Source organism: Cantharellus anzutake (genome assembly GCF_015039405.1).
Source record: "Cantharellus anzutake strain C23 chromosome Unknown EI90scaffold_98, whole genome shotgun sequence".
Classification (NCBI taxonomy): domain Eukaryota; kingdom Fungi; phylum Basidiomycota; class Agaricomycetes; order Cantharellales; family Hydnaceae; genus Cantharellus; species Cantharellus anzutake.
In genome coordinates this window covers 136,466-162,343 of record NW_024067048.1, presented here as the reverse complement: position 1 = coordinate 162,343, position 25,878 = coordinate 136,466, and the positions used below count along the sequence as shown (strand labels likewise).

General features: G+C 48.9%; 5 protein-coding genes across 5 annotated transcripts; 3 read left to right on the top strand and 2 right to left on the bottom strand.

The window, feature by feature from the left end:
* Positions 1-3,543: 3,543 nt before the first annotated feature.
* EI90DRAFT_3133153 (uncharacterized protein) lies at positions 3,544-5,653 on the bottom strand (the record flags this gene model as incomplete). The annotated part of the gene is made up of 6 exons (XM_039064554.1): positions 3,544-3,560; positions 3,605-4,175; positions 4,233-4,616; positions 4,689-5,417; positions 5,476-5,549; positions 5,605-5,653. 6 exons carry the CDS (start codon positions 5,651-5,653, stop codon positions 3,544-3,546), a joined length of 1,824 nt encoding a protein of 607 aa, XP_038909738.1.
* Positions 5,654-9,229: 3,576 nt separating this feature from the next.
* EI90DRAFT_3133152 (uncharacterized protein) lies at positions 9,230-12,908 on the bottom strand (the record flags this gene model as incomplete). The annotated part of the gene is made up of 11 exons (XM_039064553.1): positions 9,230-9,628; positions 9,658-9,891; positions 9,930-10,209; positions 10,256-10,751; positions 10,845-11,001; positions 11,059-11,321; positions 11,380-11,410; positions 11,476-12,200; positions 12,271-12,585; positions 12,644-12,653; positions 12,708-12,908. 11 exons carry the CDS (start codon positions 12,906-12,908, stop codon positions 9,230-9,232), a joined length of 3,111 nt encoding a protein of 1,036 aa, XP_038909737.1.
* A 3,839-nt stretch (positions 12,909-16,747) lies between these two features.
* Positions 16,748-17,645, top strand: EI90DRAFT_3133151 (uncharacterized protein; the record flags this gene model as incomplete). The annotated part of the gene is made up of 3 exons (XM_039064552.1): positions 16,748-16,807; positions 16,868-16,987; positions 17,046-17,645. 3 exons carry the CDS (start codon positions 16,748-16,750, stop codon positions 17,643-17,645), a joined length of 780 nt encoding a protein of 259 aa, XP_038909736.1.
* Positions 17,646-18,139: 494 nt separating this feature from the next.
* On the top strand, positions 18,140-18,783 carry EI90DRAFT_3147286 (uncharacterized protein; the record flags this gene model as incomplete). The annotated part of the gene is made up of 2 exons (XM_039065516.1): positions 18,140-18,521; positions 18,722-18,783. The coding sequence occupies 2 exons, from the start codon at positions 18,140-18,142 to the stop codon at positions 18,781-18,783; spliced, it is 444 nt and encodes a 147-aa protein (XP_038909735.1).
* Positions 18,784-19,662: 879 nt separating this feature from the next.
* Positions 19,663-20,709, top strand: EI90DRAFT_3133149 (uncharacterized protein; the record flags this gene model as incomplete). Its single annotated transcript, XM_039064551.1, has 2 exons — positions 19,663-19,861; positions 19,967-20,709. 2 exons carry the CDS (start codon positions 19,663-19,665, stop codon positions 20,707-20,709), a joined length of 942 nt encoding a protein of 313 aa, XP_038909734.1.
* Between the last annotated feature and the right edge of the window lie 5,169 nt (positions 20,710-25,878).

Below are 25,878 nucleotides of genomic sequence, written 5' to 3'. Positions count from 1 at the left end.
TAAACCTCCTGTATAGCGGCCAACTGCTGGGATCGCTTCACGGCATGTTTCAGTGGACGCTGGATGCCAACATCACAGGGCTGCCAGATGCCCGTGCATCCACCAGGAACATAGTCTAGTATGATCCAAGGGTAGTTCCCATACATCCAGACATGAAACTCGAGAGACACATGAACTGGCCATATGTCAAGTTGCCAGATACACTCTTGTAGCGGATCAAGAGACAACTGTTCCTTCTTTGCATTGAAATAAGGAACCAGTATGTGTGATACAAATGATTTCATTGTTGTAATGTTTGCCCAGTAAGTATCATTTCCAGAGAATTCGAAAATAAAGCCAAGTTGCATGGCTTCATCATAACTTGGGGCACTCATCGAAGGTAAGCTTGCTGGAGTCTTGCCACGAAAGATAGCCTGGAATGGTAGAAGAGCCCCACTGGCAGAGATAGCCATGTTAAGAGTAAACGCGCGCTTCTCATCATGGCCAACAGTAGAAACCTGACAGGATCCCTTTTGTTCATATGTGGAGGTTGAATTCTGTTGATAGATCACTTGTGTCTGATCTGAATTCACCTGGAGAGCACTGGGGATTGCATAGTGGTGGGTGGAGTGAGCTTGGCGAAGCAGTGAGCAGTAAATTTTTTCATTGGCATCAGGGGGGGTCTTTTGCAAAGCGCAAGTGGCCCGTCGCAAGCTCCAATTCATTTCTTCTCGGAGAAACTTCCGGACCCATGTCATGCTCGCAGCAAACACACTCCCATCTTCTTTCACAACGGTTCTCAGGATGTTGGGCTGGGTATGTTGGATTTGAGCAATGATGGCACCACAGATTTGGTGGGCATCCAATGCTGCACCAGCCTGTTGGATGCTCAAAAGTGTTTGCTTGATTGCAGCAACAGTATCCAGGTAGGATGCCTACATACATATCCCAATTTCTTCCTTAAGTTTCTAGAATACCACCAACCATTCTAGACTCACCAATATCCCCCTCTTTGTAACATTTCCTCCTGGGCAATTTTCTTTTGCGACCTTCGCCAGTGTGTCATTGGACCAACGTGGATGTGGCCCCATGCGATCAATCCATTTACAGACAACATCGACACGCAATGAGCAAAAGAGCCCTGGGCTTCTTAATTGACATCCCTTCACTATTTCAGTAGGACTCATGTGCCAGCTGATGGTCGCTGCCACTTCGATTATAATTGTCCAGAACACAGGCTGGAACCAGTTTGTTGCCTTAGCGAACTTGTGTGCTTTTTGACTATAAGGCTGTATGGCATTGCTTGAGTGGTGAGTGATCTTTTGGTGCTTCTGTTCCCTCAACCATTGCTGAATATGACGCTTTGGCTGCAACATCTCTGCAATTGGGAGTCGCTCACTCGAAACAAGCAAGCGCTAGACATTTCCTTCCATTAGAGTTCACAGGAATTCTGCTGAATAGACTTCACCTTTTTCTTTGTGTCCTTTCTGCCTGCTGCCAACATTGCTTGGTGATGTCACTGTCTTTCCCATGCTAATGCTCGACTTCTCTCCAACTTCAGTCTTGCTGCCAGTCGCCCCACTGCTCTTGCTTCTTCACATCTCTCAGTGATTTTCTCAAACTTAATCGATCTTTGCTTCACAAATTCCTCGTGATTTACTCTGTGGAAGAACCACAGCAACCCATGTCCCTTGTCCCCCTTTGGCACAGTGAAGTCCAACTTCGGTTTTTTTCCCTTCAATTTCCTGACATCGGAACCAACTGAGATCCCCACCATAGCTCGGCTAGTTTCCTGATTTATGGGGTGAGCTGGTTCTGCTACCGTTGGGAGTACTGTCATTTGGATTTTTGTATGGTCCAAGATCATTGGCTGCCCAGTTTCTGCTACAGGGATTGTCACTGCAGAGGTGGCCACCAATGATGAGAACGTCATTGGCACTGGCTCAGCTATTCCTGGGTCCAACATTGTTGGTCCAGTGATCGCTGCTGAGGTTGCCACCACCGGGGCAGCTATCACTATTGCTTCTGGGGTAGGGTTTGTCTAATAATAAGTTGGTGAGTTCTTGTTTTATCTGCTTAGGTTAGCTGCTTATGTGTGGTCACTCACCTGTGCATCATGGTGGTTGAGGATTGATGTGAGGAACTTGATGTGAAGCATCACGACATCTTTGCTGGTGGCAAGTGGGTATTTTTTTGGGATAAAATGGTGCATCAATGCATTGAGAGCAAAGAAGCTGCACGAAGTGGCATCATTTTGGTAAGCAACTGGCAGCCATGCAACCTGAAATGGAGGTGCCGATCGGTTTAATTCCAAACTCGCATAACAGGAGCTGCTTTTGGGCTGCCTTGATGGCGATGTGGTGAGTAGGGTAACAGCTTGCCAGTTTCTCAACTTGTGTCTCTGACTCTTTCCACATCTTCTGGATATTTTGTATCTGAAATAGGACTTCCCAGATTCGGATGATGCTGATAGGGACATAACGTATGCCTATTTTTACTGAGCAAGGAGGGTGGTCATCATTGGGATCATATTCAGAAATGATTTTCTGTATGATGTGGCAGGATGGGCAGGACATGTTGTGAAGGTCACTTTCAGCTAATTCTGGGATGGAGGGTGGATGATTACTGAGGCATGTGGATGTGCTTTGTAAATTTGTTTGGAGCGATGGGAGCTTAAACTGGAGAAACTCGGTGATGGACAGGGTGTGTCTGGGGAAGTAGGGCCCAATAATTGCATTTGGGATACCACTGTACAGGACAGGCTCATCTGTATAAGAGCAGATGTGTCGTGCAAGAGCAAAACTGTCCATCTTTGAAAGCCAGGTGCAGAGAAATTTTTCGGAGGGGCGGCAAACATGTTTTCAAATTTATTACATTTATTCTGGCCACTAAACGTGACTATCAGCACACTGCGCTTTCCTTTTGGGTCACGCCCCCATGGTTGTGGTCACACCCACTGGTTGGGTTGTCATGCATCCAAATGAGCTCATGGTTCATCACCTGGCAGAAATTTTGTGTCACACTTGGGACACGCTGGTAGTTGGTCATGTGGGTACAGTATGTGTTTGTCAGGGTTCAGCACCCTGCCCTAGGGTGCCCCAGACTCCCCAACCAATCCCTTCCTTCCATTCCTTCATTGTTGCCTTGTTGTTGCCTTTCTGTGTTGTGTATCCGCACGCACGGGATAGCGTGGGAACTTTCTGAGCGAGCAGCTCGCCCAGAATGTTCCCACGGGTCACAGCCACAGTTCTGGGCAAGCAACTCGCCCAGAATGTTCCCACACTTACTGGGCACTGCCACCTGGATGTTCCCTCCAGGTCACACTACACAACTCTAAGAGCTGTATAGTTGTGGGCATGTGACCCATTCCTTTATATAGCAACCATGTGGGGAGATGAGACCTTTACCTTTCTTCTCATCTCATGCCCCGCATAGGCAAGTGTATATATTATCTTTCCTTTTACTATACATCTCATGCCCCGCATAGTGTGAGGACAGGCCAGATGGGGGTTGAGGTCAGGGAGCCTCCGAGTCCGAGGCCGGGCCCTGACAGTGTTCATATGATTAAAGTTGAACAAAGTCTGCGATTGTCGTGGATCAGCTGTCGGGACACTGGGAGACATACCTGGCACCTCCATACCCATCATAGGTGGGAAATGGTGTTGGTGAGGGATGAATGGGTAGCTGAAAGGTGGAATTGCTGGGGTTGAAACCAGTCCATATGGCATGCCATGAAAAGTACCGGCAGGCAGGCTGTTCGAGGGGCCAGGGAGAGATGCAAAGATATCGGGATTGTGGATGGAGATGGGAGGGAACCCCACAAGTCCAGCATTGCTAGGCAATGGTTCTTCTGCCACTAGAGTCGAGACACTAGTAGAAGAGACTCGGCGATCTTCCTGGGGAGCAAAAGATTCACCATTTGCAGACCCAGCAAAGCGGTCACATTCAGACCCCACCCTATGACGCTTGGCCACCTTCTTTCCATCCTCACAATCCTCTACAAGAGTTATGGCTTTTCGAGTGCGCTTCAGCTTTTGCAAAAACACACCCGCATCACCGGATGACAATATGGCCTCCTCATTAACAGCAACAACAATAACGTCGCTTCCAGAAGGCCTTGACTGTATGAAAAGCTTAGGTTGATTATCGGCTCCAGTGCAGGAAGTCCACAGCATCTCCCAGGTGTCTATCTTTTTCTACAAGTATTCCCCCGAAAAAACATGTGCTAGTGGGAGGTTGTCATGCCAATTCACAAGCTGTTTCCCCTGCCGGATTGAACAAGCAATGAACTGGTTCCACTGGAAGTTCTTTTTGAAGGGCATGCTGGCTTGCTCCGCGATCTGGCACAAATATTCCCGACATTTGGACCTTAATTTGTCCTGTCCCACGGCTTCTGTAGCCGGTGCATCAACACCCAAAATTATACTGTGTAGCTTGGGGATAAATGTAGTCTCCTTGCCGAGCTTACTAGTGATAAATTGGTGCAGATGTGGTGAATTGGACTCGAAGGTGCCCATGTCGGAAGCAGCCTTATGGGATGGAAGAATCATCATGGCCATGTGAATGCCAGCGAAATGTGCTGCAACAGAATCCTGCTTCCAGCTCTTGACAATCTGCTTTATCATCCCCCCCTGGTCCTTGGCATCATCTCAGATCATTGAAATGCTATCCCGCTTCTTTGCGTCCTGAAGTTGGATCAATTCTTGCACCTTAGCCTGCCAGCCCTGGCTGCCCTTTCCACCATGATCCTGAGTAAGCTTGTTATAGTTGGGCCGAGCAATGTTCTGAATGTACTGGTCATAACACATGCTGGAATCTGGATTGGGGTTGAGTTCGAGGTATGCATTCCATGGGTTCCCCGAAGCACGGCGTTCATGGGTAGCAAAAGCAAGGCTGATATGATTGAGTGTGGAGGTGATGGTGTGATGTCGACTCTCAGCCCAGTCATTGATGGAAGTCAGGAAGGATTGATAAATAGCATCTAGCTCCTTAATTTCCACCTTTGAGTAACGTCCAGCCACTAGGGGAGACACATCTGCCTCAGGATCATCAAAGGAATTGATCAGATCCATCTTGGCTGCCGCAACATCCTCAAGCTCCGGGTAATTCACGTTCACCCTGGAGGGGTCCCCAATCAAATTCAGTTCTCTGGAATCATCATCAAACCCGCCAGCCTTGCCATCAACAGTTTGGCCAACAAGGGGAGTATTATCGGCAATTGTGCTGCTAGGGAGGCTGCCAGTGCTGCCAACAGGGTGAGTTGCCTGATCGCTGGCCTCAAAATTGTTGAGTAGCGGACTATGGCAACTGGGTCCACCTGTAGTGTCGGGCTCACTGCTGACCTGCTCACTGGATTCAGGGTTTGGCTGTGATTTATGGAGATTTTGCTCATCAAGGGCAGTGGGAGCTGGTGCCGTGTCCGGCTTGGCCTTGGTGCTCTTGGGTTGCGGGTCAAGGGCAAGTGGAGTCACCTGTGGCATCATGGTTGCCACTGACCTGCTCACCAGCTTCAGGATTCGATGGTGGCTCACAGAAACTGGATTCACCAGCAGTGGTCAAGGAAAGGGAAGCTGGTGCCGCGTTCAGCTCAGCGTGGGTGCATGTCAGAACTGTGTGAAGCTTCACTAATGGTAGCCGTAGGTGACCGAATGTTGGCTGCTAGTGATACAGGCATCCTACACATGACCGAGCTTTAGCGAGGAATAACCTCACTGATCTCGAGGTCGAGGCTACTTAGGCGAGCAGGCCGGGATTTCGGCTTCAATGACTCAGGGAGGAGCATTGCGCCTCGTTCTCAACGCGGTCCCAATACTTCAGAAGGCAGAGGTCTTATGGGGAACAGAGGTGAGCTTAGGGAGAAGTTCTAGTTGATTTTGAACTACAGTACAAGCACTAGTTACAAGCTGTATATAAGCGCTAGGGAACTGAATAGAGAATAAGTCGCCAGATCTTGCAGAGATTGCGGGCGGAGAAAAGAGAAAGGAAAACAAACAAGAAACACATGTTCAAGACAGTGAAGGTCGAATGTGACCTTCGCCACGAGATAACAGGGTGCGGCGAAACATGGGACAGAAGGTTGTGGTGCTCTGCACCGCTAGGTTGTTCAACAACAATTAGGAGAGGGGTTGTGGAGACGTGGCGGGGAGTGGTTAGATGGCGATGGGCAGCAAGCGGAGTGTGCAGGGAGTGTTCGGTCGTGGTAGAAGGTTGGGGAGGAGGTCGTCTGACTCCGGGGAATGCTGGGTTGTGACAGTGCATGGACGATGAGGGATTTTCAGCACAATTTTAGAAGAGGGAGTGGAAGGGGAAGGGATGTTGGATCATCAGGGTGAAACCTTCTTCTTCGAGTTGTGTGCAGCAGCACGTTTAGGTCTCAGGGGGGCCACAGGCACAGCAGATGGCTCCGCACTGGAGGTGGGTGGTGGCAAGGCAGCATTTCGCCATATGAGGAAAAAATCATCTGTACTGTCAGGTGCAGTTGAGGTTGTTAACTTTGGATTGGCTCTGGGGCAGAGACAGCGCTGGATATTAGAATCTGATGACATGGGCAGTGAGCGGATGACTGGCTGCATATCAGTTATGCTATGCGAAATTTGAATGTCAAAAGTAAAACACTCACTGTCTGGAAACGAAATGAGATGACAGGCTTGTTATTTTCAGCGAAAGGTTATTGTCAAACTCTTCAAGCCAACGATGCAAGGGACAAATGAAACAATTTTACGATGTTGGCGCATCGTAAGCATGCACCAAATGTCAATAAAGGTGTGCAAGCGAAAACAGGGGAGGGGGTTGAACAAGAAAGCCTGACCACTCTGTGATGATGCGCCAAAGACGTGGGTGATCCCTGTGACTCTGTGTGATGAAGCGGTAGAACAAATACTTGAACTACGGCGGCGATAACGTGATGTTCTCAGCACCGGACCAAATACACATACACAAACACGTTTACTTGGTGGCCGATGTGCATCCTAAACTCTTGCTCAAGAGGAGCATTGCAACTGAACTAAGGGATTTTCATGAAAGACCTGGCGGATATATTTCCATTGCACTACCTGTGCCCATCAAATTCTTGAGCGACAGACACCCCTCGTTCAAGAATGAGTCAGCCTCATTCTCGAACTTCCGCATAGCGAGAATATGAAGCAGCATGTGGTATAAAGAATGGAAGGAAACATGTTTACACAAAGTATAATGCACGTAAATTCAGGGAGAAATGAGATTACTTGCTCAGAGGCCTCAGGAACTCGCCAACAGAGCAATAAGCATCTATCTGCAAAGTCCACATTCCCTTTTTGAATCGAAGCTCCTCTTTCTCTGATCCATGACTGCTGATAGTAACTTCTGCATGTTTCTCCCTTGCCCATGCAGCAATTTGGCGAATGAAAACATTCATTTCACCACCTTGAACCAGCCAAATTTCCGCCATGAAGTTGATACCACCATATGCATTGCGATCAATGCCAGCGCTGTAGTACAGCAAGATAGTGCAACAGATCACCTTGAAACGCCTGAGCTGTCATATCCCGGAATCCCGACCCCACGCACTCCCACCACACCACACCTTCCTAACAACTTCACCATCCCCTACACCATGCCTCCCCACTCCCCAAGTCACCTTCCTTCCTGATTGTCTCAGCTCCGGCCTGGTTGCGGCACACCGAACCTTGGCTACTCCCATCCCGGAAGCTCGGCCCCGAGTCAGAACATCCGGAGACTCCAGATTTGCTCCAATACCCCGACGGACCTCTGACATCCTGTGACATACCCCTAAACCATTTCTCCACCCATTTCATTTATTGGAGTCACCCAACATCCTTCGGATATGCAACTCCGCTTTCGGAGCTACCCGCATCCTTCGGTGACCCCTCTCACGTCATCTCTTATTAGTCACCTTCCATTCTTAGCACGACTATCTTCTTCTTACCATTCAGTCGGCTCACCCCCTCTTACCCATTTCTCATTCCCATTCATCTTCCGGCCTCTTACTCTGCCCCCCTTGACCCGACACCTTGGTTCCCCGTTAAGGATATTGTTCGGCACCTTTCGGTGTTCTTCTATTATCATTCGGACTTTGACTAAGTCCTTTCCATTCCCCCTTATAAATACCTGTAGATTAGAACCTTGTCAGGGCCCGGCCCTCATTCCGTGATGGGCCTAAGGGGATCCTCCGAGTCGCTGGGGTATCTAGTCCCAGTCCGAGGTCTTCAAACTCACTGAGGGGGCTAGCCCCAGCCTTCACAGGAAATGAGTTGCTGCGCATTTAGGGAGAAGGTAGTTACACTTGCCTTCACAGGAAATGAGTTGAGAAGAAGGGTAACCTTCTCAACCTCCTGTGAAGCCGCTACAAATGGGAGTCAGGAACTATACAGTTTTCGGCTCTTTGCCGACTTTCCATAATTGGCACCCCCCCGTGGGAAGATTCTGGGCGAGCTGCTCGCCCAGAAAGTTCCCACGGTCGTGGCTGTGATGGTTTCTGGGCGAGCAGCTCGCCCAGAACGTTCCCACGGGTCTGCATGCATGCGGGATTGTGGAACAGTGAAGGGAAAAATAGGAGAAAATGGGGGAAGGGTACCTGAGGGTGTGTGGGGTCAGGGGCTGTGCCCTGACAAACCTGTAGTTTTCCTCAGTTCTAATCTGTCAGGGGATGACTCCCAGGTCCCCATGACCCTCCCCTATGGCCCACAGCCTCAGGTCTGGCCAGCCCTATCCAGGGCACAATCTACTGTGGGTAAGAAGATGAGAAGGAAGCTAACTTCTCATCTTCCCACAGTGGCCACCATATCAGGAAAACTTCCGGGGATACCCGGAAGTCACATGAAGGAGTAGGAACCGGGCCCGGAGCATGCGGCGCGCGGAGCGTGCAGGCATGCGGGAAGCGCAGCGGGTGGAAGCAGGTCCGGACGCGGGTCCGGGTCCGGGCTAGTCAGGGTGTGTGCCCTGACATAATCTCGACTAAAATGCTACCCCAAGTCCCTCTGAGTGAATCCTGGCCCCTTCCTACAAGATACCTCAGACATAAGAAATCAAGGACTAACTGAGATGTAATGGAGGCCCAGCGCTCCCTCCGAGTCACTGAGGCCACATCCTCCTTAGAGCCTCTTGTACCATCCAGCAGAACCAGGCTTCCTGGGGAAGCTTCGGTCCACTACCGGAGCTCTCGGATCCCATCTAGTTGAGCCCCGCCTGCATTCGGACTCACGCATCATCCCCTATGATCTGGGGTTTTTGACAGAGCTGAATCGTCCGCTGTTCACTTGGCAATGAGGCAATGTGCTCTGAAAGCCACGACGTTGAGAATTTGAAGCGTTTGCTTCTGGAGGACCTGGTGAGGACTTGCAGGGATTGGTGGGTAGCTCCAATAGTCCAGGACAACATCAGGGATGATGTCATGATGAAGAGGAGGAGGGGCCAATTGACAAAGTAGAGCTTGCTTGTATTCGTTGATAGCATGCTCATAGACACATGAGATGTACACTAGGTCGTCAGTGGAGGCGAAAGCCGCAATCCCCTTCAAATTCGAGAGAAGCATGCTGGTGGTGTGATCATCGAAAAAATGGCCCGTGGTGAAAATAAACTGCTTGAAGGAATCCACGAAATTCAATTCCTTCAGCAAGAACGTATGTCTCCATGCATAAGCGACATTATTGCCCTTGAGAAGGAAGATCTGAGCATGTTCACTTTAACACCCCAAACACCACGTGACCGATACTGGGCAGTGAGGTTTGCTGGCACAAGGTGATGCGGCAGTGTTGCATCCCAACATTGAGTGGATACTTCAACCTTGAACCACTTGTGTGCAGGAATCCGCACAAACGGGGTTGAAGTAAGCAAGCCACCAACGACTTGCTGTTCTTGTAGATGCTGCACTGGAGTGCTGTGGAGTTGGGGGCTAGAAAGTGGGTGGGCATGAGACTGAGAGCCATCAGAAAGCTGGGGGCAGGAATGGGAACGAGAGCGGGGGGCGGGGCGAGAATGGGAACGGGAACGGGAACGGGAACGACAATGGGAACGACGACAACAGGAACGAGAATGAGAACGATGATGGGAACGAGAATGAGAACAGTGATGGGAACGGGAACGGGAACAGGAATGGGAACGAGAACCACAACGGGAACATGAATGGGAACGGGAACGGGAACGATGATGGGAAGAGGGGATGCGAAGGGGGGAGAGGGAACAAGAACGGGAATGCAAATGCGAATGGGAGTGCGAATGGTGTTGTCGAGACACCTGATGCATGGGATGAGATGAAGATGAAGATCCATGAGCAGGTGACACCGAGCGACATGGGGCAGGCCTCTGTGGAGGGGGCGATGTAGGCGATTGAACTGTAGACCAAGAGCGCTTCATGAGGTGAGATGGTGGTGTCCGAGGCCTCTCAACAGTACCGCCTGCCTGGACCTTGCTTGACAACTGAGGCTCAACAAGGCCCACAGATGTTGATGCTAGTGGTCCCACAGGCCTCATCGTACTAGGTGGATCAACATCCATCACAGCCGGTCGTGAGACAGCAAGCTCAGACAGAACGCCTGGGGGCAGATCCTCAAAGGATGCTCCTGAGTCTCGAAGAATAGTTAAACTATCCTTCCAACACTGTTGGAGCTCGGTTTCGGACATCATCGCTCGTCGCTGTGAATTGGGCCACAACTTGTCAAGATACAGATGTAGAGTGGATGTCTGCACCCCTCTTCCAGCCTTGTTACCCAGTGCTGGCTTGGCTTGTTCCTCCGATATCCGCTTCAAACAGATCTCGCTCCCAAGGTATGCGCCAGCTATCAATAATCACCCCTCTGGATGATTGAGTGTTTCCTTCACCCGCTGAAGTTCCTTATAAATTCACCTCGAATAGGCCCACCTGCTTTCACCCTGCTGTTGGGGATACTTCTGCTGCATCACCATGGTTGTGCTTATATCCAATTCACATCCACTATCCGAGCTGCCTGAGCTGTTGGGAATTGGAGGCGCACTTGAAGTGGAAGGCGCTGCAATGGGGGGTGCAACAGGGGGGAGAACGTGGGTGGACTGGTGACGACGATCAAGGGGATGCTGGGATTGTAGTCATGAGGCTGTGTGGCCTACGATCAAGGGGGGCAGAGGTGGAGGAGGGAAATGCGGAGGAGCAGAGTGACGAGGATCAGGCTGAGCGTGGAAACCTCTTGGTTGGTGGACCGCCTCTGACTTGGCAACAGCCTCGATATTAACACCTCTGCCAAAGTGCTTTTGGAGCACAGTGGACGTACATTGGGGGAGGGCAATCAGCTGAGGGGGTTTAGACAGGCCCAGCTCGTCTGCAACAATCCACACAAGACTTTGCTTCATATTCGCCTCTGTCAGTGGATGGACTATCCAGGGGGAAGCCCGAAGGATGCTCGACGCGCTTTCCTCAAAGAAGAGATTTACTCAAACACGTTGCTCCACCCTGACTGGGCGGCTTGTCGTGACGTGTGCAGTTATCTGAGGTCTTTCTGTTGTTCATGGACCATCCCATACCCGTACCTGAAAAATAGGGACACCGTGACGATGAAGAGTCGATATATTACTATCGGACAAATCAAGGTCATCAAAGAAAGTAGCGCCCATCATGTTTTCATCAACTGGATGATGCAACAGTGGCCGGCGGATGGATTGATGGATTACGTCAACCATGGTGAACATAGCGTACGTGCACCAGGCTCTCATCTCATACACGCCACGGCAGAAGTCTGCAAGAACGAGGGGATCAGGGTTATGGCCTGTTTGTTGGGGACAGAAGGGATAAAGGGATGCAAATTGATGGGACGGGGAAGACCAGGAAGGCCTGAAGGGGACAATATGAATACAACACACAAGGTGGTTCCAGGCCAAGTATAACTCGTAGACGACCTCGAACCAATTGACAAGCCTCTCGTGAAGGTGTTGACTCATTATCCACGGCCTAGCGTTACGGAAATCATCTTGTATTATACTGTGGTAATCGAGGGGGGGGTCATCGGCATAGCGGGTGAGGTAGGGATAGTGAGGACGGCTTAAATGATAAATGGTGGGGTTCTCCACAATGTCACTTGGATCAATCCTGGGGTATCCCCATGAATGACTGTCGTAGAGGGGGAGAGTGCCTTGCCAATCATATGGATCCGCAGCTGAAAAACCTTCTGGATACCCCTGAAAATGATAGGCTTTTGCCTTCATACTGTTTGATGCGACTAGTCGCCAATGTATAACACAGTATACGTTGACAGACACTAACGAATGATTTAAAAGTGCCCACAATTAGATTGAGTGACACGACCTGAGGAGATGGATCCAACACACCGAAAAGTTCATTATCCTCTTTGATGACATCCTCAAGACGTTTGAGTCGAGATTCGGTCATGGGCCACTGATCCTGCAGCCAAGGTACAGTAGTGCGCCATAGATGACCAGAAACACAGTCGTAATTGAAAGGATCAAGAACTGGATACCATTCTGAAGGTGTCAAAGGCACTGGAGTGCTGCCTTCAAATTTGACCATGACCCACCCAGGTCGTTCTGGCAATGAGAATCGCAGCTCTCCACCACCGAACCCATGACCAGGGGCGTCCAGGACAACTGCTGGCAGATGGGAGGGGCTGGGCTGGATAGCTGAACCTGACGAAGTACCGGCATTGGATGGCATTGGCTTTTTTTTTGGTAAAATGCAAGTTACGAGGTATTGGCTGTAAACAAGGAACAATGAAAACTAGCTTTTGATGAAGGAAAATTGTGCTAACCTTAGCGGTCAAGGGGCCAGAAGAGGTGATGGGTTCACCTGTAGGTCGTTTCTCTGCAGTGACCTTGTCGGCTGTGTCAGAAATGAGAGACGGTTGCCCAGTGTTGTCACCCGCCACATGCCCAGTGCCCTTGGATGTAGAGGAAGCCAAACCACACTCAGTGGCCACACGGTTCATGGAAGGGTACTGTTTTTGAGACATTGTTTGAGCTGGGGAGCGAACAATTGTATGATTGTGGAGCGAAATGATTAGACAAATGAATTTGGCCAAGTCCGCTTCACTATAGCAGCGTGACCTTCTGGGATTGCCGACAATATTGGCTGACTCCGAACTATTCTCACAGGCTCCGGAAACGTGACTCACCCATTGTGCACCTCACAGCGACGATGGGTCCTGACTCCGCGAAGTGACGGCTATCAAGCTGCGAATGTTTCTACTTACTGGACTCGGTCTCAAAGAATATTGGGCCTCCTTATACTGTCTTGTTCTCTGCATTTATCACACCGCTATTCCTGGAATCTTATCAATCCGTCGGCCTCAAAGAATATTGGACCTCCTTATACTACAATTCAAATTCAAGCACACGCTGAGGCCAACTCACTTTGTTTATGTCGAGTCTTGCAGTGCCTTTGGTTTATTTTTCTTGCCTGATTTGGCTCAGTTGCTGCCAAAGATAGTGCACATTCACAGCGCTGATTATATAAACCACAATTTTTGGATCTTACGACTTTTCCTCAGTTCACGTACTATGGGACTGAGGTGAATATAAGCTTTTCCCTTTACTCTTGTGTCCATCAAGTTGTATCTCATTCTTGTACACCAGCGATGTGATTACTTCAATATATTTCTAGTTCACATACTATGAGACTGAGCGACGATATCGCTAGCCCCATTTTGTCTTATTCTCTGTATTTATAACACCTCTATGCCTGGAATCCTATCAATCTGTTGGTCTCAAAGGGATATTAGGCCTCATACTGTCCGGTCCCCTGCATTTAGCAAACCTCTGTTCCTGGAATCTTATCAATCCATTGATCCCGAAGAATATTGGGCCTCCTTTCACTGTCCTGTTCTCACACCTCTATTCCTGGAATCTTGTCAGCCTCAAAGAATATTGGGCCTCCTTATACTGTCCGGTTCTCTGCATTTAGCACATCTCTATTCCTGGAATCTTATCATTCCATTGATTCCAAAGAATATTCGGCCTTGTCCTGTTCTCTGCATTTATCACACCTCTATTCCTGGAATCTTATTATGTAATCCATCAGCCTCAAAGAATGTTGGGCCTCCTTATACTGTCAGGTTCAGCACATCTCTATTCCTGGAATCTTATCATTCCATTGTTCCGAAGAATATTCGGCCTCCTTTGTTCTCTGCATTTATCACACCTCTATTCCTGGAATCTTATCAATCCGTCGGCCTCAAAGAATATTGAGCCTCCTTATACTGTCCGGTTCTCTGCATTTAGCCCATCTACGGAGCTTCCCATCTCTATTCCTGGAATCTTATCAACCCGTTGATCCTGAAGAATATTGGGCCTCCTTTTACTGTCCTGTTCTCTGCATTTATCACACCACTATTCCTGGAATCTTATCAATGTATCTAGAACTGAGGTCCGTTTACAGTAATGTAGTAATTTCATATTATGTAACTGTAACTAGCATTCATTCAACACTAGGTAACTATTGAGTAATGGATTTATGTAGTTTACGCATCTAGAACTGAGTGGTCATGCAACGCTAGGCGTTCTAGTCTAAAATATTACATATAAATCCACCAATCCCAAAGAATACTGGGGCTTCTTACTGTTGAAACACAGTGTGCTAGCGCGGGTTTTGCAACAGCCACGTTCGCACGGCTGAGCGAATAAACAAATAAATTTGGCCAACTCCACTACAAAGCAGCTGAGCGAGTAACTCACCCAGAATCTATCACATGTCCCTTTATTCCGACTATATGGGAAATTCCGTTCATTCAAAATTTCCTTTCTGTATATTTGCACACTATGCTAGCTCACCCTTCTTCACTTATACTGTCCTGTTCTCTGCATTTGTCACACCACTATTCCTGGGATCTTATCATAATATCAATGATCCCACATCGGAGCCGACCCTTTCGGAAGCAACTGAGAGGGTGTGACCTGGAATGGTTCAATGTCCACTCGCTTGCTACAGCCCCCGAGCCCTCGTAAGTGAAACCTCTCAGTCCAGATGCAAGTTCTCATGCAAGTTCTTCCATTCAGATCCCTTACTTTTCCATCTGTACTCTGTGATCGAAACCTTTTTGTTTTGGCATTGATTAGTTTTGTTTTTGTGTTGTCATTTGGGCTCTGCTGTCGAACGCCTTGTTGTCTGACATCAAGGCTTGATCGTTTAGTCCCCTCGGCCACATCGGATTTGAACCCTTTGTTCGAACTCTGTGACCAAATGCCTTGTTGTCCGACATCGAGGCCTGATTGCTTAGTTCCTTTGGCCTCTCCCTTTGCAATCGTGTGTCCATTGCTTAGCGTTGTACACTCGCTTGCTTAGTAACTTCAATATTGCTACACCTGTGTATTGATCTTCTTTATGCTTTAACGTGAGTGTATTTTCACTGGTGCTTTACATTGTTGGCCGACAGCAATTGTTCAGATGTACTCCAATTACAAAAGTCAGCGAAGCGTCGAGTTCAGGATGCTCTCAAGCGTGAACAGAAATTGGGTATTGTAAGGACAACCCCAGTCAGCAGTATCCCCTGCATCCAAGCATACGAGGAATTCCAGAGGCAAAAGTTCAAATTGGCCCCATTACACGATGCCCCCACTTCATCTCAGGGTCCTTCAGCCGCAAATCCTAGTTCCCCTCCCCACACCTCACCTCATCCTATGGACGAATATATATCTGAGTCTCTTCACATCATTTCCAGCAAGGAAAAGACATGTGAGCCAGCCCCCCCCACCATTACCCCTTGATATCATGTCTAAGCATGCCATGCGACGCAACCATCAGACATCAGCAAACCTCCCATGTCGATTGCCGCGCTATATATCACTTCTATTGCACAATCAATTCTAGAGGGTACCCTGATATATAGATGTCATATCAATTCTATTTCAATGCCGATAGTAATGGTTGTGGTGCTATCACAATCAGCTCAAGTGGACACAGATGACATTTTGGTTCCGAGTAGTAAATAAATCAACACAAAAGTGAGAAACAAGTTAAAGGCCAAATTTACCAAGTTTTGCACATGTCATAGTTTACCTTCCCACTAATTGGACACCACCTCTCCATGTGTGCCATCAATCTGTAGCATAGCCCTGATGTAGAATAGATACGTGTCAGCTCAGCATAGTAACTTCATCTGTTTAGTCTCACCTTAAGTCTGTCACGGCCGTGCATTCCGGCCCGCTCCCCGCCCGTCCCGATGCCGCCCAAGCCCGTTCCCGCTATGCAAGCATGAGCGCGAGCCCCGACCCCTAAGTCCTGACCCCAACAAGGCAACCCCAGTGAGTCTGAAATGAGGGCCAAGAGACAGCTAGGGGGCACAGCACTCCCTTTAGAGTTGCTGAGGCTGAATGCCCTACCCTCGGGCCTTGTTTGAGGCATCGCGGCCATCACGGCCTATAGCGGCCCACTAACGGCGACCTTCGGTGCCGACCCCGGACCAGTGTCTAACAAAGTCCCTCTTTACAATGCAAGTGTAGCCGCTCAGCACTATGTCCATAAAGCTAGCCTAATCAACATGAAAAGATGTCAGGCCCAGGATTACCGTTAGAGCCACTGCAATAGCACTGCCAGGATGAGGATATGGGTTTGTCAGGATTTCGGGGTGGAGCCATACACATGTTGGGAGGGCATTCAACTTGGTATCTGAAGGAGAGATTGGAAGGCAGATGCTGCACTCACTAATATGGTGCTGCTCTCATGCCTGCTCAATGTCTTGAAGTTGTTTTCTCGCTTGCCAAAACTTCAAGTTCAAAGTTTGAAAAAAGGGATGAACGGACTTAAGCCAAATTTGATTCCGGGAAATTCAGTTCTGTACAATAAAATCCGTTTTTGATGCAAAGTCCATGGCTCAATATATTCATTGTAATGAAGGAGTTTCCGTGGGAAGTAGAGGTACGTAATTGTACACTGGGTAGCAGTGATAGAACTGATTGAGGCTCAACCAACACATAGATTGTGGGGATGGAGCAAATTGTGGAGATAGAATTGCTGCCTATCACTTCTATCAACCTTCGAGGTTTGCTGATGGAGGACGTGGTGGCACATAGATGTCCTGCCGCATCTGATACGACCGTATATGAAGTGGATGTGGGAACGTTCTGCTTCATCAGAACGAAGTGAACCCCGTCAGCACTGTGATTGTGCTGGCCCTCACCAAGTGGATGACGTGCTCTGCGTCTACATGTCACGGCTTGAGAAGCAGCAGATAAGGCATTGTGAAGAGCAAACACTCACTGTGCAGCTCGTCGAATGCGGCTTGTTTCCCTGTGCCCCAGTCCGACCCGAACTTGCTGTGAGCATGGTAATGCTTGACTGGGCCTCTATGCTGTTCTTACACATGGCACTGAACATACGGGCGTGGACAACAACTGCCAAAATTATGCTTCAGTGTGAAGGGCATCATTTCGAGACTGCAAGTTCATTTTGTCGTCGCTTTAGCAACTCCCTTGTGCACTACCAATTGCTCATCAGACTCGTCGATGCAGAGATGGACCGCATGGCAAGCACCATCCCCATTCCACGTCGTCTTCTGCCTGGCCACCTCCATGAACCATCCTCACCACCTTCAGTCTCAAATTGCCTTCTGGAATCAGACATGGATGTCGATCCTTCCCATCCAGATCCCAAGATCCCATCAGATTTAATGTCCAGCATACCCAGCGTTCTTCAAGCTCCGACCGTTCATGTAAATTTGGATGAGAACACTTCGATCGATGCGCGAGAATATTGAAATGCTCATACATCCCCTATATTTTCACATCCTGACCTCCCCAGTGACTACCTCTGGGGAAGGTGTCCATGTTGTTTTGGCTCTACATCTAGTCCCACGTCCGAGTTGTCAGCAGATTGCATCGTTTCATTCGATGCAAATTTTCAGCTGAAGAGGATCAAAGACTATATAGGAGGCCCCAGTACCGCAGATTGAACAAGATTGGTTCTCAGGATCCCAAAATGATGTCACCTCAAACAATTGAGGTTCCCTGCGGTTATGCTGAGATGTGGCAGAGCAAGGTTGCTGAAATACATGAACCCAAACAGAATTTTCCGGCTTCGAAAGGCAAAGGAAACATGGGTAGCAGCAAGGACAATCTTTCCAAGCAAAACCATGTCACCCCAGGGCTCAACCTGACAGAGAGCACATATGATGGCTGTGAAGGCTCATTCATGGCTGCTGACGGGGAGCGCCAGAAGGCATCCAAGAAGTACTTCGACGAAACGGGCATTATGTCTGCTGTCTGTCGTCACGGCATACCGTTATTCTATGTCAGCATTTGGACTCCAGGGGAACAACAGTTCTACATACTTTCATTACTTGGGAAGCTTATAGAGCATCTCCCTTCGTCATGGACCATCGGGTGCCTGTATGACATTGGTTGCCAGACTGATCGTGTGCTTCACAAGTGGAACATTGCACCTGAGTGGCGGTCACGTCTGGTGTGGGGCGTCTCTATCTTTCACGCCTATGGACATCAATGGGCTTGTCAGCTATGGTATCACCCTCGGAAGGATCGTGTCTGGGGTCTTTCAGATGGTGAAGTGTGTGAGCGTTTTTGGAGTGAACTGCGACAGCTCATACCAAGTCTTCGGGTTGCAGGGTACCACCATCGTCTCTTTGTGCTTGACATGCAGATGAGCCATATCACTGATATGAAGTGCCTGGATTTGGGGAATTGGTTGCACCATCACATCACAAATGCCAAGAAACGTCTTGAGTCGGCTCAACAGGCCCTCAAGGAGCAGAATGTGGATGACATGCTGGAACATTTCAAGGCACAGCGTCAGTATCACTTGAAGCCTCAAGCTCAGCAAACCAAGACTCCCATCCGCACCAAGATCGAGGCCATCATGGGCTGGAAGGCAACCATTGAGAGTTCTAGGTCACTTCTAGAAGACTTGAGTATTAGATCGGGCGGATTCGGACGACTCCGGAGTGGAATCGGAGACTTAGCGTGGAAGGACCTCGGCCTCAGTGACTCAGGTGGAGCGCTGTGCCATTGCTGGTTGTCCTAGGGGTCCCTAATTTCGGATCTAGCAGAGGGGAAGTCTCTTGGGGGAATTCAAGTCGATTTCGGACTGAGGTTACAAGTTACTATGTGCATTGTATATAAGGAGGGGTCCGGAATCAAAAGGAGCAAGGGTACTCCGAAAGCAGACAAAGGGAGCTGGAAGGAGGAACAACACCAAGGGTCAAGTGTTTGACTCAATGGTGTTTCCCAAAGGAGGAGTGAAGGGCCAAGGCCCAAGGAGGAAGGAAGGAGGATGGGAGTGGGGAATGGCCAGCTGACTGAATAGAAAGGAAGCAGCAGCCCAAATAGGAATGAGGGAGAATAGCGGAATTGAATGGAGCAATGCAATAGTTGCAAGGTCCGACATAAGTCCAGAAAGTCCGAACTCGGAAGTTAAACTCCGGAATATTGGCAAACATAATTAAATGGAATGAGCTAATGGGTATAAGCGGAGGTGGGGTCTAAGTCCGAGGTCAGAGCTAAGACCGGAGGTTCCGGAGATGGAGATGCAACCGGGATTCTGGAGCGGAGGTCCGGAGTTGGGAGCATAGGTGTTGCATGCTCGTCTGGAAGGTGTCAAGGATGAGGTCGGGCCCGGAATGTTCCGGAGTTGGACTGAAGGTGGTGTTGGAGCTGGAGGTGGGATAACCTCTTGGAAGTAGGACTCTGGAAGTCAGGTTCAGAGTTCCGGGAGCCCGGAGCAGAGGTCGGGATTGTACAGATATGACATTGAGGTGCAATATGCCTACCGGCTCTGATTCAGTGGCGGAACTCCTCCTGGCAGATTGGCAGGAACACGTTGATGTCCTTGACAGCAGCATCGTGAGGCTGAGGAGTTCTGTAGAGAAGGCCACGAAGGAGTTGCAGGCTAAGGATGATACACATGAGGAACTCAAGAAGGCAGAGAAGGATGTATGGGCAAATGGCTTCTTGAACCTTTGTGTGCTGCGTGATCAGTTACTCCGCAAATTACGTGCAAGAAAACAGGAGCTGCAATGACTTGATCAATCTCATGGAGGACGAGTCGCTGACCAGAGTTTATGAGATCATGTGGACAAAGCAGTCTCTCGTCGTTCGGCTGGAGTTGATGCCACTCTGAAGAAGTATAACGATAAGATCTTACAATTGGCTGAGATGAGAGGGAGAAATGGGGTTGCTGAAGATGCATGGCTTCCCTCACCGCTCAGAAAGGAGGGTCTCTATAAGTTGGATGTAGATCAAGATATATGGCAAGATTGTGATCCTTCACAGTTCGAAGAGCTACCGGCATGGCTCGCTGATCCATGTGTAAAGGAAGGTATCCCTTTGGCACAGATGGTTGTCAGCTGCCAATCTGAGATTGCCAGATGCGAGGCTGAACATGCCAATCTCCATCAATGGATATGGGAGGAGAGTTACCAAGCTGTTCACCTATACTTTTCTGCCCTTGGAAGTGATGTTGACGTTGCCTTTTTTTCCCTCATGCAGATTCACAGGCTTCATAAGCTACAAAATCGCTGGGAAGGAAGTACCAAAACTTTCGAGATCTCCGCTGGTACAAAAGACTGGGCTCCCAATGACCCTCCACCCTCTCTTCATGTGTTCCATAGTCTGCCTGAAGTTCAGGCTCTTGCTAAACATCATAACCCAAACCATTCACCCCCAGTCCACAGGGTGCCTGATGATGGTTCTGTCAGGTCCGACAGTGACGAGAGTGATATGTTTGAATTGAATGGTTCAGAGGAAGAAGATGAAATGCTTGCATGGTTAATAGAGGCAGCTGAGGCAGGTGGCGCGTCTCTAGATTAGAATGTTTTATATATACATCCGGGGCTTGGCATTCAATATAACAATATATTTTGGACAACTCCGCATATATATATATATAGTCCAACTATGCCTTCGGATCTCCCTGTAAGTATTGGCAACTTCCCACATCAGTTCTTGTGCACAGACCTGGGGATGGTTATACTTAAGCATGGGCCCAACTCAGGTCCCTCCTTGTCTCTTTTCCCTTTTTCTGTTTCTTTCTGTTTCTTTCTACCTTTTTTCTCTTCTATCCATCATTTCGTTTTCTGTTCGCTGTATGAATAGACAGTCAACCCCTTCCCGCAACCCCCAGTGAGTTCTTGTGTGCATGTTAACAAGGGAAAGATGGAAAATACAATGGAATAAAGAACAGAAAGGGAGGTTGTTTGATGACTTGGATGATAATGGGGAGGGTTATATGTATAGGAGGGGGAGTGCGTGTGTAGCATCCCTCCCGTTACGGAGGGGATTGTGGTGGTTGCAAAGCTTAAAAAAAGATGTAACTATGTTGTGTTTCAGGCATGTGCGACATCCTGGGTTGCTGCTACGCACCTGATGACTTGAGAAGCCTCTTTACAATAGGTTTATACAATGATGTGCACACTCTAAATCACAGTATGTCTGCAAATGGTACTTTTCCCGCTTACCTTCAGCTTCAATACACAATGACAAGTGTGGAATCAACGTGAAGGCGCTTCATTCCCATGTGGAATTGATAGCGGAACATAGGTCAAACTCTTCAATATGCAAATCTCAATAGATGCACAGGGTTGAAAAAGAAAATCAACGCCGAAAATTATCATCAGCAGATATTGTTACTGTCTAGCAAGTCACTGGACACACTGAGCTGAATTCACGCTCAGATTCCAAGAGGGCAAGGACATCCGACTCACAAACTGGTACCTTGACGTTTCGAATGATAGAGCATTGCATCTCGTCCATCAACTCAACACGAACCTGTGGGTGACGTTAGGCCCTGCGGATGAGCTGCAGAAATCTGCAGACCTGGGTCACACCTCCGCGAGAGCCAGTTCAACCCAAAACTTTAATGACACCGGCAAGTTTGACGGGTTGCTTTGCAGAAGTGGCATCCTGTTACGATGAGAGTGTTGGTCATGGGAATTCAATAGTGTACAGCCAAGCGTGAGGATCGACTTTGAAATCCTTCATGATATCGAGAAATTGGTTGGCCACCGGACTTAACCTAAATGCGGGAGAGTACTTAACGTTGAGGGGATGCGGCCCAGGAGAGACAGGTGTCGTGGAGGGTGTGTTTGAGACATTCCAGGGGACGGACTGCCGGTATCCCAGCCATATAGACTTGAAGCTCACACTAAGCATAGAATGGCGACGTGATGGGAAGTGGAAGCAACAGGATGATATGGATGACTGAAGGAGACAGAGGAGCTCGTGCGTCAGAAGCATAAAGTCCACGTCATCGACAGGAAAGGGCGCAATGCAGCAAATTTGCAGCACTATGATACTCAGGATACAGTATTTGTCAGGGAGAATCATGACAAACAACAGCGATACTCTCGCCTCCGCCTCGCGATAAGGAGAGGTGAAGGACATTAAAAGCGCAAGAGGTGCGACGGTCGAACGGAAGAACGTATGAAATATGAAAAGAGAGGGTCTCACTGTCAGAGACGGGATTATTGTCGGAGTCGGAATACTGTCAGAGATCTGGGATGCTGTCAGAGACTGGGAATATTGTTGGAGTCTGGCAGACTGTCAGAAGACAGATAGACGATGGATTGGGTTCTGTCTGAGTTGAGGTCGGAGGTGATGCAGAGGTCTGTTGGAGCGCGCGCGCGGATATGCGGGCGGAAATATGCGGCACGTCCGGAAGTGCTGTTCAAGGTTAGCAGAGTGGGATCGCGGCCTCAGCGACTCAGGTGGAGCGCTGTGCCCTGAGCTTGACGTTTGGGGGAGATCCCGTATTTACGGATTGACACTCACAGCGGACTTCAAACAAGACTTGCGGGCGGAGCGGACCTATAGAAGGAGCACGGACTCCGCAAGCACAGACTCAGAGGGGGGAAGCCCCCTTTGCAGAAGGAGAGACTCAGAACAGACAGGGGGGTACTCTAGTTGATTTCAGACTGAGGTCCCCAAAAGTATTTACAAGGTATATAAATAGGCAAGAGGGAATATAGAAAGGCCGGTCAGTCCAGCGTGGTCCGGCGCGGAGATAAGCGGGGATTGTCAAACTAAATAAGGACAAGAGCCCGGGAACTGGAAAGGAGGAACAGATCACTAAACAATAAGTGGCAAGGGTTATTGATGAATAACTGAATGAGATCAATAACCTAGTGCCAATAAAGAGGGGATCAAATGCCGATATTGGCAGGGAAGCAAACAATAAATGGCACTCGGCAAGGAATGAATGATAAGCTGCCAAGTGACAAATGGCCAGAGGAAAAGCGGAGGTCAGCGCACGGCGCCGATACAAGTCCGCAAATAAGCGGGGTCGGTGCGGTGCCGACACAAGTCCGCGAACAGAAGTTGATCTGCCAGCACTGTCACACAAGGACAGCATGAAGGCCAACAGAGGTACAGAGGGGAGTGGGAGTGTTGACCTGACCAGAGGTGTCAAGGGCAACCAGAAGTGGCCAGAAGGTGCAGAGATGGGCAGAGGGTGCGGAGTGGGCAGAGGGTGCGGAGTGGGCAGAGGGTGCAGAGTGGACAGAAGCGGGGCATGGCTGTGACCACATAGCGGGAAGCGATGAGTGTGGTTCAGATGGAGACAAGGCAGGCATGACTGAATGCCCGGAGTGCCAAGGGCTCAGGAACTGGAGGTAAGGTCGGAATACCGGCAGGGTCTAGGTTCTGATTCTTGGCCAAGTCTCACACAGTAAGGCAGGGGGCCAGACATGGGGTTGGGGGCTGGTTAGGATGGGTTTTGGGTCAGCAGATTCGCCTATCGGCATTGGTTCGCCGCTGACGGAGCCCCAGGATTTGTCGGTCATGACACTCACCTTCAGCCCGCAGTGGCCCAAGCCATGTTAAGCAACCTGCAAAGCGGGGGACCCAACATCGACCGAGAGGAGAGAGATTGATATAACAATATAACAATAAATTCAGACAACTCCGCAGTAACATGTGGCAATGGACCACATGACATCGGCAGCCACGGCAAATGTATTCAGGTGCCATCTGTATATACATGGTGGATATACATGAATGTTCGCCAACTGGATTACATTTTAGCGCTGAGGTGTAGATTCTCCTAATTATACCACAGCATCATCAGCAAAAGTCCATTATGCTCCGGAGCATCAGGAGTGGCTGGAGCATGTGGGAGACAAAACAGCAGATTGGGCACTCCTGGAGCCAATAGTGTTCTCCTGGGAGGGGGTTCAGGAGCGGCTGGGAGTGGTGAGGAGTATGCAATGTGCCAGGAGCAGTGGGAGGAAATTTTTGGTCTCTAAAAAGTTGAAAAAAAAAAATTTAGGGAAAAAAATCAAAAAAAATTCAGGAACTATAGTGCCTTTAAAGTGCTTTCAGGACATATAATTATTTGCGAAATTGAGGAAGAAATGATGGAGAAAAATGGAAAATACTTTCGGAGACCTGAGAAGTAATGAGAACTGAATTGATGGGAAAGTCTGAAAATTGAATAGGAAAGTGAGGGGAAGCCTTGTAGCATTGTTATTTTCTGCTGTTGTGATTTTTCCTGATTGTTCTTGGTCTCACTCCCAGCTGCTCCTGGACCCTCCCAGGAGCTTTCAGGAGCTTCCAGGATGTCAGAGACCAGATTCGAGACGAAGGAATGTCTCCGTAGCGGAGGGCTTCGGCCTCAGCGACTTCTGCCAAGAGCGCTGTGCCTAGTGACACGTCCGTGCCCTAACTTACTGACTGGCAATTAGAACCTAGGGGGGGGTAACTCTAGTTGATTTTTCTACTGGGGCGTAACCTATGTACAAGTGGGATATATATATGGTTACAGTGGAGACGGTTCCGCAATTGGCGGAGCCGAACGGAGTGGAGCTAACGGGGTTTAACCATTAGCTGACTGAATATTACCGACGAGTCGGTTCGTGGGGTTAGCGGAAAGGCAGGCGATAACCCAGAAACGGAAAGGAGGGATAGGCCCGAAGGTGGGCACTGCAGGGCAGGCGAGTGTATTGCCCAGCGGAGGTGGGGGTGCGCTAGCGGACGTCGGAGCTGTCCAGAAGTCTTCGGGGCTCCGTACTTAGGGAGGCGTAGGTAATAAATTGAAATGAGGGGGTGGTGACCATCGAGGGGTGCCGAGAGGATTGCGGAATACGGGGGCTCCGAGGTTAGTGAGGGAGGAGCGGAGTTAGAACGGAGGGATCGGAGGGACCGGAAGTCGATGGCTGGGGATGGATATGACACAGGAGTATTGAGGAGCAGCTGGGAATGAGACCAAGAAGAATCGGGAAAAATCACAACAGCAGAAAATAACAATGCTACAAGGCTTCCCCTCACTTTCCTATTCAATTTTCAGACTTTCCCATCAATTCAGTTCTCATTATTTCTTGGGTCTCCAAAAGTATTTTCCATTTTTCTCCATCATTTCTTCCTCAATTTTGCAAATAATTATATATCCTGAAAGCACTTCAAAGGCACTACAGTTCCTGAATTTTTTTTGATTTTTTCCCTAATTATTTTTTCAACTTTTTAGAAGTCCCTATTTTTCAAATTTTCCTCATTTCCCTCTATATTCTCCCCCTCATTCTCCCCTCATTCTCCCCCTCATTCTCCCCCTCATTCTCCCCCTCATTCTCCCCTCATTCTCCCCCTCATTCTCCCCCTCATTCTCCCCCTCATTCTCCCCCATTTCCCCTTCCTCCATATTCTGCAAGTCCGAAAGTGATTAAGTTGCCAGATTAATCATATATCAGGCCATAAATTTTGACTGTGTATTGGTGAGTCTCAGTGTCCTTGATGTATAGTATAGTGTTTGACCTAAATGTTAAGTAGTGTCTTGTTGTGTTAGTCTTGTGGTAGGAAGTATTCATGGGGAGTCTTCCCTCTTTTTTTTTCCTTTTCATTTTCAAATGCTCCAGGAGCTCCCAGAAGCTTCTCACCCCATACATTTTGAAGCATTAAATTGTATTTACTGGATATGTTTGTGCACAAAGCAATGCTCCATGCCCTCCTGGGAGTGCCCTGGAGTACCTGACCAACTCCAGAGGAAATGAG